Here is a 17,044-nt window from a genome sequence, read left to right on the forward strand (position 1 = left end):
CAAGTTATAAGCGCTTGTAACGATGTGTGAAATTGCTTTTGCTGTTGTATTACCAAAGCATAGTTTAATAAGATATTATGTTTATATATTGTTATTTTTCTTCATCTTTCTCAGCATTATCTTGCCTTTATGCCATTATTTGTTGTCATCGAAGTACTTGTTCTATATCTACGTATTTTTGTACTTACATATCTTTTTCCATTCGTCCCAATCAGCGACATGGACTTATATATTATTCTACCTTTATGCATATATTCACACAGTCGATCCATCTTTTATTTGATCATCCATCATCATCACTTTATATCTATCCTCTTTGATATGAAACAAATTCAAGAAAGCATGATGCTCACTGCACTTGTGTGTATGTATTATATTATATAATATTTACATTACTGCTTTTAGTTGTGTAACTTTTATTTCTGTTGCTTTATCATAATAATTTATTGTTTGTTTTTTAATAACTCTTATTATATTAATATTACAATATGCGATGTAAACAAACTCTGGTGTAATAAATTCTACTTTATTACACCAGAGTTTGTTTCATCGCACGTTTGTAACACATTTGTATGACATTTGTATTCATGAGTATGATTGTTTGTATCGGTCTGGGTGTTTTCTATGTATAATATGTATATATTTACAAAAAAAATATCTATGTATATGTATCAGTTATCTAGTACCCATAACACAAGCTTTAACTAGCTTAACTTGGGTCCAGATGGCGCTGTGTGAATTATCAAAAAAAAAATTCGTAACTCCAGAATTCTTGAAGCATTTTTGCTAGTATAAATATAAACTCGTCGTCTATAACTTGCACTCCACCGCATTACTTGGTGGAAGCAAGCTAAAGATTAGTACGGAACTCAATTAAAAGCACCAAGTTTGGAAGATCGTGATCCGTGTAATTAAATTTTCCCAGCAAAAGTGCTGCGTGACAGGAATGTGCAAGCTCACGTCGTATACTATGCAACTATCTTCGTAACTACACTATAATATCTCAGGATATACCGTGTTGAGATTATTGTGTTGAGTAGTGTCAAAGAATTTATGGAATTTAGTAATTTAATGCATAATCTATAGTAATTATATATGCCAATAATTCCAAAGACATGTTTATTTTAATTTAATTGAAGAAATAATCAGAATGACATAAATATATTAATATATAAAAAATTGCACGCCTGTATGCAGGCTGAATACACTGGACATTATATTTAATATTGTATACAACTATATGTACTGTATTCTGCGAATAAATGAATTGGTTTAAAAAAAAAGAATAGTCTTATCTATTAACTAGCTGATCCGCCTTCCGAATATTCAGTTATGTTTCCGAAGTTCGTCTGCCTCGTACTTCTTTAACATTTATTACTATATTTCGCCTAATTTATTCATATCTTTTCAAATTATAACCTACTAGCTACCCACCTCGGCTCAGCACGGATGTACATGTATTATATATACAAACCTTCCTCTTGAATCAGTCTATCTATTTAAAACAAACTGCTTCAAAATCAGTTTGTTTTAAAGACCTAAGCATACATAGGGACGGACAGACAGCGACAGCGACTTTATTTTATACTATGTAATGATGTGTTATTCTGATGTATAAGTTACTTACAAACTTTCGCGTTAATAATTAGTAAGATATGGACCTTGACAGGCGCAACAAGTTATGATGAAAAACAGTAGCCTGATTTGATTATTTTCAAGGTGTGTGTTAAATATCCGCTAACATTATAATCAGCGACACACAAGTTTCTTGCTCGTTCTCCTTTTGATGAATAGCTTTCCGAATGAGCAATAGTTTATGATGACTATTCTAAATTGCTTAAATTAGGTTTATTTAAATAAAGGATTATTTATTCTATTCTGTAAAAAGTTAAAATTCTCCGGTAGTTTTATTATATATTTTTATCGACATTTCCCGAGGACTAGATGAGTGTAATGTATGTTTCGAAACTGGAAGCATTAATTATATTATATTAGATATAAGAATAGTCTTACATAACGGCCCTAATGAGAGTCTAAATGCGGAAAACAGATTTCAATATAGAAGAATCTAAAAATATTAAATAACGTATATGTATAAACGTATATAAGTGTTAAAATATATTGTAAATGAATATGTTCTTTTGATATTATATTTGAATTTTGAGAATAGTAGCCTACTTACTAGTTACTTACGTAGTACTTTATGAAAATTCAGATTCCAATTGAATACAAAATGAACAATTAGGTAATATAATTTGTCTGCAAAAGCAATTTGTTTTAATACAACTGGTTATGATTTAAGAAAGAAGAATTTTTGGGCGGGATATTTTTTTTATTATAAATACTAGTACCTATATCTTGTGATGTCTACATTTTTGCCATTTCCAGTTAGCACTGTAAACGCAGCTTCATCATTATGTTATCCCACATATATTGTCCGTGGTACAATTATAGTAATAATGTCCTTTGGCAAGTAACACAGCGCCATCTAGTCCCAGTCCAGTTATGCATTTTTTTAATTCATACATAATATACATAGAAAACACCCAGGCCAATACAAACAATCATACTCATAAACACATATATTTGCATCTTGCGACGAATCAAACCCTAGACCATCGGAAGTAAAGCGATGTGCTAAACCGCCAGACCACTGTGGCCATTTTCTATTATAATTATAGTTTGAATAACATTATCTTTGATACGATGACGATAATATCTCAAACACAAGGGAATAATTTAATCAAAATGGGAGTTATTGGAAACGTTTGAAGTGTTATTATACTTAAGTACGGGGTAAGAGTAGCTTTTGTGTGCATTAATAATTATATTATGAATTTATTATTAGTATTAAGTTTAGAGCATTGTAGCCCAGTGGATTACTAACTTGAATTAGATCGGGAGGTCGCGTGTTCAAATATAGACATGAAAATATAATGACTTTTGAAGACACATCATTCATGTGTCTTTAAAAGTAACTTACATTCGAGATATAGAAAAGAATGGTGAATATATTATATTCTTACCCTATAACTAAACTACGTATTGATTTATAATGTACTTAGTACCTATAGCCGTCCATAGGATACGGCAACGGTTAACCATCAGTTTGGCCGTATGCTTGTTTGCTATCATCATAGAATAAATAATGTAAAAAAAGAGGCATAATATTAATAAATTGTAGTAAAACTTTATGTAAAAATGTCTAAAACAATAACTTTATAGAGTATCTACGTATCTAAAAGGCAAGTTATAAATTTGTATTATTTTATTTTTAGGCTACTATAGAACTAACTTAAAAAGTTCTAGGACAATACCCGTAAAAAATTCAGTTGAAGTGAGAAATATTGATACTACTAAGTAATAAATATGAATACTAAATATATAAATATGAATAATAAATATGAGTCTAAATATAATTATAATTTAAATCAATAAGCAAAAATAATAGACATACTGTTAAAACTTAATGGTTACCTTATAATAATTTCTGTTGACTCAAATACAATTCTTCACTGATATAAAAACAATTTTCTCGATAAAATGGAGCGTAATGAGTCTCTAAAAATACTAGACTTGTGAATTGCTTTTAAGTATTTTCTGTTTTGTCCACAGGCAGGTGAATTTAAAAATAAGTCCTCAGCTCGGCGACTGCTTTAATTGGAGTATGGCGCCGTCTCAAAGTGAGCTGGTGGTATTTTCAAGGGTCAGTGACCCAGCTGTGGACTTGGAAACAACGCCAGCTGACGGTCCCTGGCTGGAAGCGACAGCTGCAGCAGTTCCCTGGAGTCTAGGTGTAGACATCGCCATTTGGAATGCTGTTGGTTTGTACTAGTTTTTTTGCAATAGTGTGTAGTAGTAGTACGTGTAGTAAGTCCTCGGAGAGAGCCTGTTCAGATCTCACAAGCCATAACTTGTAAGGTTAAATATTTCTTTTTCTTTTTAATGCTTCTTGTAGGGACTGGTCTGCTCGGATGACTATGACTGATTTATTTTGATACTCAAGTAACTAATATAAGATTAATTTATGTCAACTTTACTATGTGGCAGTATGTATTCACACAAAATTCCTAAATAAATAATTCTGAACAATATTTATTTAAGAGCTACTTGCAATTTTCTTGCTCGTTCTTCTTGTGATGAACCTGCGTTCCGAATGAGTGGTAGAATAAAAAAGTATGACTCTTCAAAAGTGCTTACATTAAGTTTATTTTAATAAAGATTATTTCTATTTCTTTACTGAATATTGTTATCCTTTTATTTTATTATGATTTTATACGTTTTATAAGTTTTATTTTATATACGGATAGGTTTAAGTACTGAGTTAGACTTGTAATAAAATCTTTTGCACGCATACCTCTATCCAAGAATGCAAACTTACGACAATTCTTTTGCAAATAATTTTATTTTGTTATCGGAACAAATTAATTTTTACTAATATATATAAATGTAAATCTGTCAAAATACTACAATGCACGAGATCGGAGATCCAATTTGAGTACAAGATTGTTCCGGACCACCGCTTAAAGATTATGTATAGTCATAGATTGTAGAAATAAGTTCGATTAGAGATAGCAAATTTATAAATAGTACAATTGTTACATAGTAACACCTTAAGATTAATAGATTTGATAGGGATAAGTTTATAGAGATTTAAGTACTTTATGTTATTATTTACGAAAATGCTTGGATATATAGGATAAGATGACAAATAAATGATTATAATGGTTGTGGTTTCAATCCCCTAAAAAAATAAATAGGTCGGCAAATAGAAACAGAATAGAATATAGTATAAAAAATAGATCCCAAAATACATAGGCATAAACTATAAAAAGGGATCTTTTAAAGTATCATTATGTAATCATTTGTAGATATGTAATAATAATTGTAATGTGCGTTGCGCGGCAGCATTCGTTCGACTGACGCGCGACCTCGCTCTCCCGCGCTATATATATATGAGGGGGAAGGGGAGCGAGGTCATACATTCCGCTGACCGACGCGCTAGCGAACGCACGTATGTGCTCGCTAGTCCCGCCGCCGTCTCGCTGTTCTCTGCTCCCTCGAGCAAACCACCGCGCGCGCGCACGTAGCGCAGTTACGTTCGCGCGTTCTTATTCATATACTTCGCCGCGTGTTAGGTGCACTCGGTGCACCTAGCGTGGCCCGGGGCCTCCGTGTCCCGCGCCGACCGCGGCCGACCGCGCTCTCGGCATCCGTTCCGACACAGTGCTACCGGACTTTCCGCGTGTGTAGTGTTGTGTTGTGAGGACTGAAGGAGAAACTCTCTTCGTTCAAGTGAAGTGAAGTGTTGTGTGTGGACGTTCAGTGGCACGGACTGTCGTGAGTTAGGGAGGTGCGTCACGCCTATTGCGCGACGCGCCGATCCGAGCCGCCGCCGCTGCCACCAACACCCGCCGACGCCTGCTGCCTGCCGCCCGCCGCCGACGCCACCAAGTAGGTTCGCTTAGGTACACATTTTTCACTCAATAAGATTAGTGATCTTACATATTAGGGTCACATATCAATAGGCACTCACCCCCTGCCTCACCCGGCAGGGAGGCCCCCGCTGACACCGTCGGCTGCACCCGCCGACGACCGTCCTTATCTTAAGTACTGACTTACCCTATTGTTTCATTGTATTGTATTGTTATTGTGTTGTATTGTTATTGTATTGTTTTATATTACTATTTCTACTCTTATTCTATTCTTTTGAACAGTGGTAATTAACATTACTACTGTTCAAAAAAAATGTCCTTATCAGAGGCCGATATGCCTCTGTTCTTCCAGTTCCTGGAAAAAAAGTGTCCCGGCATCTTAAATGCTTTTATAGCATTCAAAGCCGCCAAGCCCGTCCACTTAGTGTACAGCTCGCCCCCCGCGTCCCCAATGATGACTCACACTGACGAACCGAACACTGACACTGACGAATTCGAGGACGACTCGCAACGGCTCCCGCCGCTTCCCCCGACCCAAGCCGACCAGGCCGAACCCGCCTCGCCCGCCATGGAGCAGGACGACTCCGTCGCGGAGCTTGACGCTCCTAGTATGGAGCTCGACACCATCCGCGACGGCGACGTCCCCTCTCCCATCCCCCCGGTCTCCTCAGACGAGGACGATTTTATTCTTGTTGGCAACAAGCGTGCCAAGAAGACCCAGGGCTCCCAGCCAGCCAAAACAAAGCGTGCCTATACCGCTAAAACCGCCCCCGGTCCGAGTGCACGCAAGTCGCACCCCGAGACCAAAGCCCCGCCCCCCCGTCATCATCCAGGACAAAAGTGCCTGGAACACCGTATCCAATATGCTTAAAAACAAGCATATCAATTTCAGCCATGCTAAGGCTACCTCAATAGGGATCAAAGTATCAGTCCCATCATCTGACGACCATCGTCGTCTCACCACCTTCCTGCGGGAGAAAAACATAGGTTATCACACCTATGCTCTCGAGGAAGACAAAGCTCCGCGTTGTAATACGCGGTTTACCCAAGGAGCTCTCAACAGACTCCATCCTTGAGGACCTTCAGTCCCAGAATTACCCAGCGCACGAGGTACATCGTATGTACCAGTCGCGCTCACGCAACAAGGCCGCTATCGACCTTGTTCTAGTCGTATTAGATTTATCCCCAGAAGGCAAATCGATCTTTGATATAAAGAGCGTTTGCCAACTATCCTCGCTCTCCGTAGAGGCGCCTCGCAAGCGTACCTACCCCGGACAATGCCACCGTTGTCAGAACTACGGGCACTCTGCCCGTAATTGTTTCGCTCGCCCACGGTGCGTCAAGTGCCTAGGCGATCACGCCACCGCAGATTGCGGCCGTAGGCCCAACACCCCCACGCCCCCCAGTTGCACCCTCTGCCTCACAGAGGGTCACACCGCGAATTACCGCGGTTGTTCACGCGCCCCACGTCCCGCCAAAAAGAAGGCCACCCACACCCAGGGCAACCGTGCTCCGGCACGTGCCCCCGCCAAGGCTCAAACACAACCCGAGCCACTCGTACCCGCCCCTCTGCCTGCTAACAATGCCTGGATTAAACCCCCGGCAATTGTAAGCAAGGTAGCACCCAACCCGCCCGCCCAGAAAGCCCCGCCCGCCCAGTCGGCCCCGCCCGCCCAATCGGCCCCGCCCATGCCCATACACAAACCCGTCCCCAAAACACTGCCCGCGGCCCCCAAGGCCAACGGCAGCTCCCTCGCGCAGGACTTCGCATTGGTCGCTCGCTTAGCCAGCACCATCGACCCTAACGAGATTGCCCTTCTGGCCTCCAAGCTCCGCCTGTATAAGGAGTCGCCCCAAAATAGGCTCGCAGCCGTCTGCGAGCACATCGGCGTACTTACCGCCATCCTCAATTTTAACCTGTAATTATGGGTACTCGAGCTCAGAGAGAAAAGCCTCGGTCCGTTCGAATAGCGTTTTTTAACGCGTTCGGATTAAAAAAACAAAAGGAGGAAATCGCCTCCTTTCTCACTGACCACCAAGTCGATATTCTCCTCGTGCAGGAGACCCTACTGAAACGTTCAGTCCGCGATCCTAGAATCGCCAATTACAACTTAGTTAGGAACGACCGCACCGCCTGTAGAGGCGGCGGTACGCTCATATACTATAAACGGTCCCTACATTGTATACCGCTACAAACACCGCCTCTCACTCATATGGAGGCCTCCGTCTGTCTTCTCGGCATGACCGGCCACCGACCGCTCGCCGTGGCATCCGTATATCAGCCTCCCGGCAAACTACTGCTGGAAAGCGACCTACGCGCCCTCCTAGATATCAACAGCGCCACCATTCTGGCTGGCGATTTGAATTGTAAACACACCCGCTGGAACTGCCACGTGTCCACGACAAACGGCCACAAACTAGACAGACTAGCCGACTCGCTCGAATTCGAGATAATCGCCCCGCTCCGCCCTACTCATTATCCCCATAACGTGAACCACCGACCCGACATACTGGACATGGCACTGCTGAGGAACGTAACCCTACGGGTGAGCTCCCCAGAAGTCCATGCCGAGCTTAACTCGGACCATCGACCGGTAACCCTCCTTCTGGGCCCTCCGCCCGACACGCCACTACCAACCAAAACAATAACAGACTGGCAACGACTCGAGAAATCTCTCGAATCGACCGACACACCGATACTAAACCGTATTCCCGACGTCATAGAGTCCACCGAGGACACTCTCATTGCGATCGACTCGCTTACTAACCACCTGCAGTCGGCAGTCAAGGACTGCTCCAGGGAGGTACCGGCGACGGACGACCGTCGCTGGCAGCTCCCCGATGACGTAAGGAGGTTAATAAGCGATAAGAACGCAGCCACTAGAGCGTACGATCGCTACCCCTCCGAACCGAACCGGGTGCGCCTGCGAGCCTTACAGCGTAGCGTTAAGGAGCGCATCGCGCAGATCCGGGACGGTCGGTGGGGCAAGCTCCTAGAAGAGATAACGCCATGCCACACCGCGTACTGGCGCATAGCGAAATCTCTCAAAACCGACCAACAGACAAACGACATGCCCCCGCTAGTCCGACCCGACAACACTATAGCCTTCTTCGACGAAGACAAGGCTGAGTGTCTAGCGTCCAACTTAGAAGCCCAATGCTCCCCTAGCACGCTCCCAGTCGAGGCAGGTCATCTCGAGAAGATAGACACCGAAGTCGAACGCATCGCGTCCACCCCGCCCACCGAATCCCTCTCACCAGTCACGCTTGATGAGGTCAAAACGCTAGTTGAACAACTACCTATCAAAAAATCACCCGGCTCAGACGGCATATCGAATAGATTAGTCAAAAGTCTGCCATCCCAACTTTTGTTATTACTCGTCGCTATTTTTAACGCGGCGCTGTCCAACGCTATATTTCCAGACAGCTGGAAAGAAGCCGTGGTCATTGGCATCCCCAAGCCCGGTAAAAATAAATCCGACCCGTCCAGTTATCGTCCTATCAGCCTCCTCAAGGCTATAGGCAAGCTTTACGAGCGAATCCTCCTCGCCCGCCTAAAGGAGTTTATATACTCCAAAGGCCTGCTCATCAATGAGCAGTTTGGCTTCCGAGCCAAACACTCATGCGTCCATCAAGTGCACCGCATCACGGAGCACATTCACAAAAACACTCTGTACTTCGCCACCAAGTCCCCCAAAGGCGGTACAGGCGTCCTATTTTTCGATGTGGCTAAGGCTTTCGATAAAGTCTGGCACAACGGCTTGATTTACAAGCTTCATCAGTTAGGTGTCCCCGACAGGCTAGTACTCATTGTACGAGATTTCCTGTCGAATCGCTCTTATCGCTACCGTATAAACGGAGCGTTATCCGACCCGCACCCCATACGAGCCGGCGTCCCTCAGGGCGCCGTCCTCTCTCCGATGCTCTACTCGTTGTACACCAACGACATCCCCAAATTCTCCGACTTAAAAGTCGAAATATCGCTGTTTGCCGATGACACGGCTCTCTTTACATCCGCCAAGTCCCGTGCGACAATAGCCAGACGGCTTCAGAAAGCCGTAACGATACTGGGCGAATGGTTCCGTCGGTGGCGCATAGAAGTCAATCCCGAAAAAAGTGCAGCAGTGTACTTTAGCAGGGAATTCGACTCTATGAATCACCCGATCGAACTATTCGGCCAAAACATCCCGTGGGTTTCGAAAACGAAATATCTCGGCGTCACCCTAGATAGGAAACTAACGTTTCGTCCTCACATCAAGCGTGTCCGCGACCGAGCCGCCTTTATACTAGGGCGACTCTATCCTTTTATTAACAAGCACAGTAAAATGTCGCTTCGCAACAAGCTGACATTATACAAGGCTTGCATCCGTCCCATCATGACCTACGCTAGTCCCGTATTCGCCCACATACCCTACTGCTTAATCAACAGACTGCAGGTCATTCAGAATAGGTTTCTGCGTCGAGCCACCGGTGCGCCGTGGTTCGTTCGCAGCGTAGATCTCCACCGCGATCTTAATCTGCCCTCCATCAAGCAGTTTATGAAGGAAGCGTCTCGACGCTACTTCGACTCTGCCCAATCCCACCCTAATCCGCTTATAGTCAGTGCGGTCGACTACGCACCGAGGAGTAATATCCGACATACGCGACAACGTCGCCCGAGGCACGTTCTCATTGACCCCGACGACCCCATAACGGCAGGTAACCTCCCCACGGGCCCACCCGTTCCACCCCGACCACACTTTTACACACACACACGACACCGTCCTCGCCGGCGAAGACGACGACCTCAAACACACAATATCGCGCATTCAACCGGGCGCCTGTACGCGCCCGGGCGCTCCACACCGGCGCCCCCGGGCGCCCCTCCGATCGATCCCCCGTCCAATTCAAACGGGGATCGAAATTACGACGGCCTGAGCCGAGGCTCGAACCCCTAGTGGTGCCCTCAGACTAAAGTCGTATCCGTCGGGCAGGAGTTGGCCTTCAGCCGCTCCGTAAGTCCTTCCGCGGGTTTGGAGTGCCATCTGCACTCGCCCCATAACGTCCGGTGAAGCTGTAAAGGCCAGCTACGGCCAACAGCATTAGAGTAGTCCGAAAAAAAAAAAAAAAAAAAAAAAAAAAAAAAAAAAAAAAAAAAAAAAAGAGCGAGGTCATATAAAAGGCGCGATCCGCGAAATCGCGAATTATTCTTAAACCGCACGTCGCGCAGCGCACACATCATAATAAAAATGTAAATTAAAGATGGTATTGACGTTTGATGCACAAATTGTAAACACAAAATGTAAGATTGATAAAATATAATAAAAATTGTATAAAGGGGTGAGGAGAATAGGGCGGCCAAGGGTCCGCTGGCTAGTAGCAAAAAATCGTATATAAGTAGCGTCCAAAAGCGCTACAAATTATAGCGAATCTGACCTCAGAATAGCGAATCTGACCTCGATTAGCGAATAGCGAACTCGACTTCTGAATAGCAAAATCAACCATTGAAGAAATTCTCCTCGCCTCTGCATTCTGAACCACAAGAACCGTTTTCTCATTTACTGCCCGTCCATCATCGCCATCGTCAAGCATAGTCGTCACAACCCTTTTCACGCATCGTGTCATCGCATCGTGTCACCGTCGCATCAGCATCGTGTAAACGTCCTTCTCAGGACGAATCATCGTGGTGCCTATAAAGAGGCACCTGGTCCTTCACCCGCAACGCGCCCGCGGCGTTGATTGAGGCCCTTCAGGTAGGGAGTGCTTTGAAAAGGGCACTCTCTCACCTCGAGGAGGATAGATTGACGTCCGGGCGTACCAGCGACTCGGTGCCTGCCGACGCGCCTTCCGACTCCCGGGGGCAGCGGCCAGCACATCTGCTGGTCCTTCGAGCCGGATCAAGAAGAATAGAAGACAAAATAGAAGATGCCCGTCACACGAAGCAGAACTGGCAAGATGCAAGAGGAGAAGACAGAAGAGCATCAAACAGATGCAGAACAGGTCCCAGACCCACCGCGGAGGGAAAACCCGTTCCCTATTCGACATAGCATACCGCCGAGGTCGCCACAAGGGACACAAGACGTCGAAGAAACCGTCGTTCAACAAACAACGGCGCGATCACAGCTCTCCGATAGAGAAAAGGAGAGACAGAAACAAATCGCTATCGCCCGAGAAGAGGTCATTCGCTATCGATTACAGTTGGCGGAGGCCAAGCTAGCCCGACTGGAAGCCTTCGGAGAAGAAGACGAAGAACCGTCGGAACCAGCATCGCAAGACGGCCACAATAGGGTCGTCGAATGGCTCGAGCAGCAGTCCGAGCCACCACCGCCTCCACCAGAAGCACCACCGAATCCACCGAAGAGGCCCACACCGGCGAGAATAGAGGAGCCGCTTCGGGGTACCATAGAAACTCACCAACGATTGGCACCCACAGACACCATTCAAGTTGGTGATCTCGCAACTGCAGTAACCGAAATCGTCAGGGCGACTACAGCGTCGCTAGCGGCCGTCGCGCCGCACCCACAAGCGTCAACGTCGGGTCCCCTAGCAGCACAGTATAGAGGGGAACTCACACCGTTCTACGGGGCGCATACCGATTGGCTGGCCTTCAAGGCAGCCTACGAAGAATCTGCGGGGTATCTAACGCCGTCGCAGAACATAGAAAGGCTCCGGAGAGCCTTACGAGGGGAGGCTAGGTCAGCAATGAAGAGCCTCCTAATAGCAAACACGCCGGCCGAAGAGATCATGCACGAGTTGGAGCTCACCTTCGGTCGACCGAACAACATAGCAGAAGTCGAAATAGCAAAGCTGCGGAGTCTTCCACCACCGAAGGACACACCGGGGGAGTTCTGCAGATTCGCCACAGCCGTCAAGAATAGCATCGTATCATTGAAGACGTTGAAGAAGATCAACTTCCTATACAACCCGGAAGTGGCGAAGTTATTAATAGAAAAACTACCGCCGAACATTCGACATAGGTGGTATGTTTACTGCCAGCAGCAAGCCCACGAAGACGTACCGGATTTAGTACAGTATTACAACTTCGTGAAGATAGAAGCTGAAATTTATAGCGTAAGCGCCGAACCCATGAAGATAGCAAGCATGGACGACAAACCGAAGCCGTCGGAAAGTCGTCGTGTTCAAACCCGTCCGCAGCGAACACATACAGCGAGCAAGACGGACAGCCCACCCCGCCACAAGCCAATGTGTCCCGTGTGCAAATCAAATTCGCACACGGCGGCGCAACAGTGTGAAAAATTCAAGAAAGAAAATAGCTACGGGCGTTGGGAAATAGCGAAGGCGCAACGTCTGTGTTTCCGATGCCTACAATATCGAACACAGACACATAACTGCAAGACGAAGACTTGCGGAATAGATGACTGTCCACGTATGCATCACAAATTGTTGCACTACAGGGCAGCGAGCGAGACACAGAAGACAGAGACAGCAACAGTATCGACAGGCGTCTCGCTCACACGTTCGCCGCGCAGTTATCTCAAAATACTGCCGGTGAAAATAGTCGGACCGCGGGCCAGCATCGACACTTTCGCCCTCCTCGACGATGGATCTACCGTCACCCTCATAGATGAGGAAATAGCCACAAGAGTCGGCGCGGAGGGGCCGACAGAACCACTGAAAATAGAAGCACTGGCCGGCGCAACGGTTCGAACAAATAGTTCGAGACGCGTAACTCTAACGTTATGCGGACCAGAAGAGGAGTATGAGATCTCCGCCAGGACAATGAAGGGACTCAAACTCGCCAAACAACAAATAGAAGAAAGGGATATCCGACGATGTCAACACCTGGCTGGCATCAAGAAGATACTGTGTTACCACGACGCCACACCAACGATCCTCATCGGCCAAGACAATTGGGAACTGTTACTGGCCATAGAAGTTCGCCGAGGATCCTCGTCACAACCAGTCGCATCAAAAACTCCGCTCGGGTGGGTGCTGCATGGAGCGTCCACTCGCAGTCTCGGCCATCAAGTCCACCATGTATATCACATACGTGAGGGGGCCGAGGATAGAATAGGAATTAAGAAGATATTTCTCTATAGAATCACTAGGCGTGCTGCCAAGAAAGACACGCGCCGACCCTCAAGAGCGAGCACTACAGATACTACAGAAGAAGACTCGCGCTCTGCCAGATGGGGGATATAGTACATCGCTACTGTGGAAAACAGATAAAGTCGAGTTGCCGAACAACTACGATGCGGCGCTCAACAGGCTGTACAGCACAGAGAAGAAAATAGATAGGAATCCACAGCTGAAAGAAGAATACGAGCGACAAATAGCGCTCCTAATAGAAAAAGGCTACGCAGAAGAAGCCGCCACCACCCCATCGGACGCCCGCACCTGGTATCTTCCGCACTTTCCCGTGCTTCATCCAGCTAAGCCGGGGAAAGTTCGTCCAGTCTTCGATGCAGCCGCTCGCGCCAGGGGACGTCACTCAACGATCATCTGCTGACCGGTCCGGACTTACTTCAATCGTTACCAGGGGTGTTAATGCGATTCAGACAACATCCAATAGCCGTCGCCGCAGATATAGAAGAAATGTTTCTACGAATAGAAATCAACGAAGAAGATAGAGATGTCCTGCGGTTCCTGTGGCGACAACACCGGCGGGAGGGACCACCCCGCGAATATAGAATGAAAGCAGTGATCTTCGGCGCCGCCTGCTCACCGTGCATCGCTTTGTACATCAAGAACCACAACGCAGAACAACACAAGGAACAATATCCAAGAGCAGCCGACGCAATTATCCATAACCACTATATGGATGATTACCTTCAAAGTTTCCAAACGGAGGAAGAAGCTATGAAAATCACCCATGAAGTTGACACCGTACATAGGAAAGCAAAATTCCATTTAAGGAAGTGGACATCGAACAGCCCACAACTACAAGAAAAATACAACAGCACAAGAATAGAAGATAGGACCGTCTCCATAGATAGAGCCGACAAAGAAGAGAAAATATTAGGCCTCACATGGAGGCCCGCCACGGACACATTGGGCTTCAACTTAAATATGGCCCGAATTCCGCAAGAGATAGTCAACGGAAGTCGCACACCGACGAAGAGAGAAGCCCTCCGTACGGTCATGTCTCTCTTCGACCCACTAGGATTAGCATCACCCGTCACCGTGCAAGCGAAAGGTATCTTACAAGAAACATGGCGAATCGGCATCGGCTGGGACGAGAAATTGCCTGAGAAGTTAGCCGAAGACTGGACGAAGTGGACACAGCACTTAGTCAATTTACGCCATATCAACGTGCCACGATGTCATCCGGAGCTGAGCAGCGCGTCATCCAGGGAACTGCACACATTCGTAGACGCAAGCGAGGACGCCTACGCCGCCGCCGTGTATTGGAGAGTGCAAGACAAGGACGGCAACATTCACGTGACACTCGCCATAGCCAAGGCGCGAGTTTCACCTCTGAAGATAGTATCTATACCAAGACTCGAGTTGCAAGCCGCTGTCCTGGGTTGCCGGTTAGCACGTACGGCTACAGAAGAATACCAGATTAAACCAGACCACTTCTGGAGCCGATGGCTCCGGGAGTACCTACCGGAACTTCAACACCGGCGGGAGCCCCGCGGCACGGGGCAACCTCTGCGCATCGGAGACTTAGTCCTGATCGTCGACTCCAATCTCCCGCGCAACACATGGCCGCGCGGGAGAGTAATAGCAGTGTTTCCCGGCCCAGACGGCGTCATCCGAGTGGCCGACATCCAGACCAAGAATGGCGTGCTGAGGAGGCCAACCAAACGACTCGTGGTCCTGCCAACGGGAGTTGCTGATAGTGAAGAGCGGGCTCCGGAACCAGACAAGGCTCCTGCAGCGCCCTCGACGACCGCTGCAGCGGCGGGAGAATAATGTTCCGGACCACCGCTTAAAGATTATGTATAGTCATAGATTGTAGAAATAAGTTCGATTAGAGATAGCAAATTTATAAATAGTACAATTGTTACATAGTAACACCTTAAGATTAATAGATTTGATAGGGATAAGTTTATAGAGATTTAAGTACTTTATGTTATTATTTACGAAAATGCTTGGATATATAGGATAAGATGACAAATAAATGATTATAATGGTTGTGGTTTCAATCCCTAAAAAAATAAATAGGTCGGCAAATAGAAACAGAATAGAATATAGTATAAAAAATAGATCCCAAAATACATAGGCATAAACTATAAAAAGGGATCTTTTAAAGTATCATTATGTAATCATTTGTAGATATGTAATAATAATTGTAATGTGCGTTGCGCGGCAGCATTCGTTCGACTGACGCGCGACCTCGTTTTTTTTTTTTTTTTTTTTTTTCGGACTACTCTAATGCTGTTGGCCGTAGCTGGCCTTTACAGCTTCACCGGACGTTATGGGGCGAGTGCAGATGGCACTCCAAACCCGCGGAAGGACTTATGGAGCGGCTGAAGGCCAACTCCTGCCCGACGGATACGACTTTAGTCTGAGGGCACCACTAGGGGTTCGAACCTCGGCTCAGGCCGTCGTAATTTCGATCCCCGTTTGAATTGGACGGGGGATCGATCGGAGAGGCGCCCGGGGGCGCCGGTGTGGAGCGCCCGGGCGCGCGCAAGCGCCCGGTTGAATGCGCGATATTGTGTGTTCGAGGTCGTCGTCTTCGCCGGCGAGGACGGTGTCGTGTGTGTGTGTAAAAGTGTGGTCGGGGTGGAACGGGTGGGCCCGTGGGGAGGTTACCTGCCGTTATGGGGTCGTCGGGGTCAATGAGAACGTGCCTCGGGCGACGTTGTCGCGTATGTCGGATATTACTCCTCGGTGCGTAGTCGACCGCACTGACTATAAGCGGATTAGGGTGGGATTGGGCAGAGTCGAAGTAGCGTCGAGACGCTTCCTTCATAAACTGCTTGATGGAGGGCAGATTAAGATCGCGGTGGAGATCTACGCTGCGAACGAACCACGGCGCACCGGTGGCTCGACGCAGAAACCTATTCTGAATGACCTGCAGTCTGTTGATTAAGCAGTAGGGTATGTGGGCGAATACGGGACTAGCGTAGGTCATGATGGGACGGATGCAAGCCTTGTATAATGTCAGCTTGTTGCGAAGCGACATTTTACTGTGCTTGTTAATAAAAGGATAGAGTCGCCCTAGTATAAAGGCGGCTCGGTCGCGGACACGCTTGATGTGAGGACGAAACGTTAGTTTCCTATCTAGGGTGACGCCGAGATATTTCGTTTTCGAAACCCACGGGATGTTTTGGCCGAATAGTTCGATCGGGTGATTCATAGAGTCGAATTCCCTGCTAAAGTACACTGCTGCACTTTTTTCGGGATTGACTTCTATGCGCCACCGACGGAACCATTCGCCCAGTATCGTTACGGCTTTCTGAAGCCGTCTGGCTATTGTCGCACGGGACTTGGCGGATGTAAAGAGAGCCGTGTCATCGGCAAACAGCGATATTTCGACTTTTAAGTCGGAGAATTTGGGGATGTCGTTGGTGTACAACGAGTAGAGCATCGGAGAGAGGACGGCGCCCTGAGGGACGCCGGCTCGTATGGGGTGCGGGTCGGATAACGCTCCGTTTATACGGTAGCGATAAGAGCGATTCGACAGGAAATCTCGTACAATGAGTACTAGCCTGTCG

General features: G+C 46.5%; 1 protein-coding gene across 1 annotated transcript in view; it reads left to right on the forward strand.

The window, feature by feature from the left end:
- LOC131847403 (uncharacterized) overlaps window positions 1–17,044 on the forward strand; it is a 53,537-nt gene that overhangs the window by 18,721 nt on the left and 17,772 nt on the right. The window contains exon 3 of the mRNA XM_059196979.1: window positions 3,616–3,824. Coding sequence (XP_059052962.1) covers window positions 3,616–3,824 — 209 coding nt within the window. The remainder of the gene's footprint in view (window positions 1–3,615; window positions 3,825–17,044) is intronic.

The sequence above is a fragment of the Achroia grisella genome, unplaced genomic scaffold, assembly GCF_030625045.1.
Source record: "Achroia grisella isolate CSIRO2021 unplaced genomic scaffold, CSIRO_AGI_Agris_v1 utg5304, whole genome shotgun sequence".
In the NCBI taxonomy this organism is placed as follows: Eukaryota; Metazoa; Arthropoda; class Insecta; order Lepidoptera; family Pyralidae; genus Achroia; species Achroia grisella.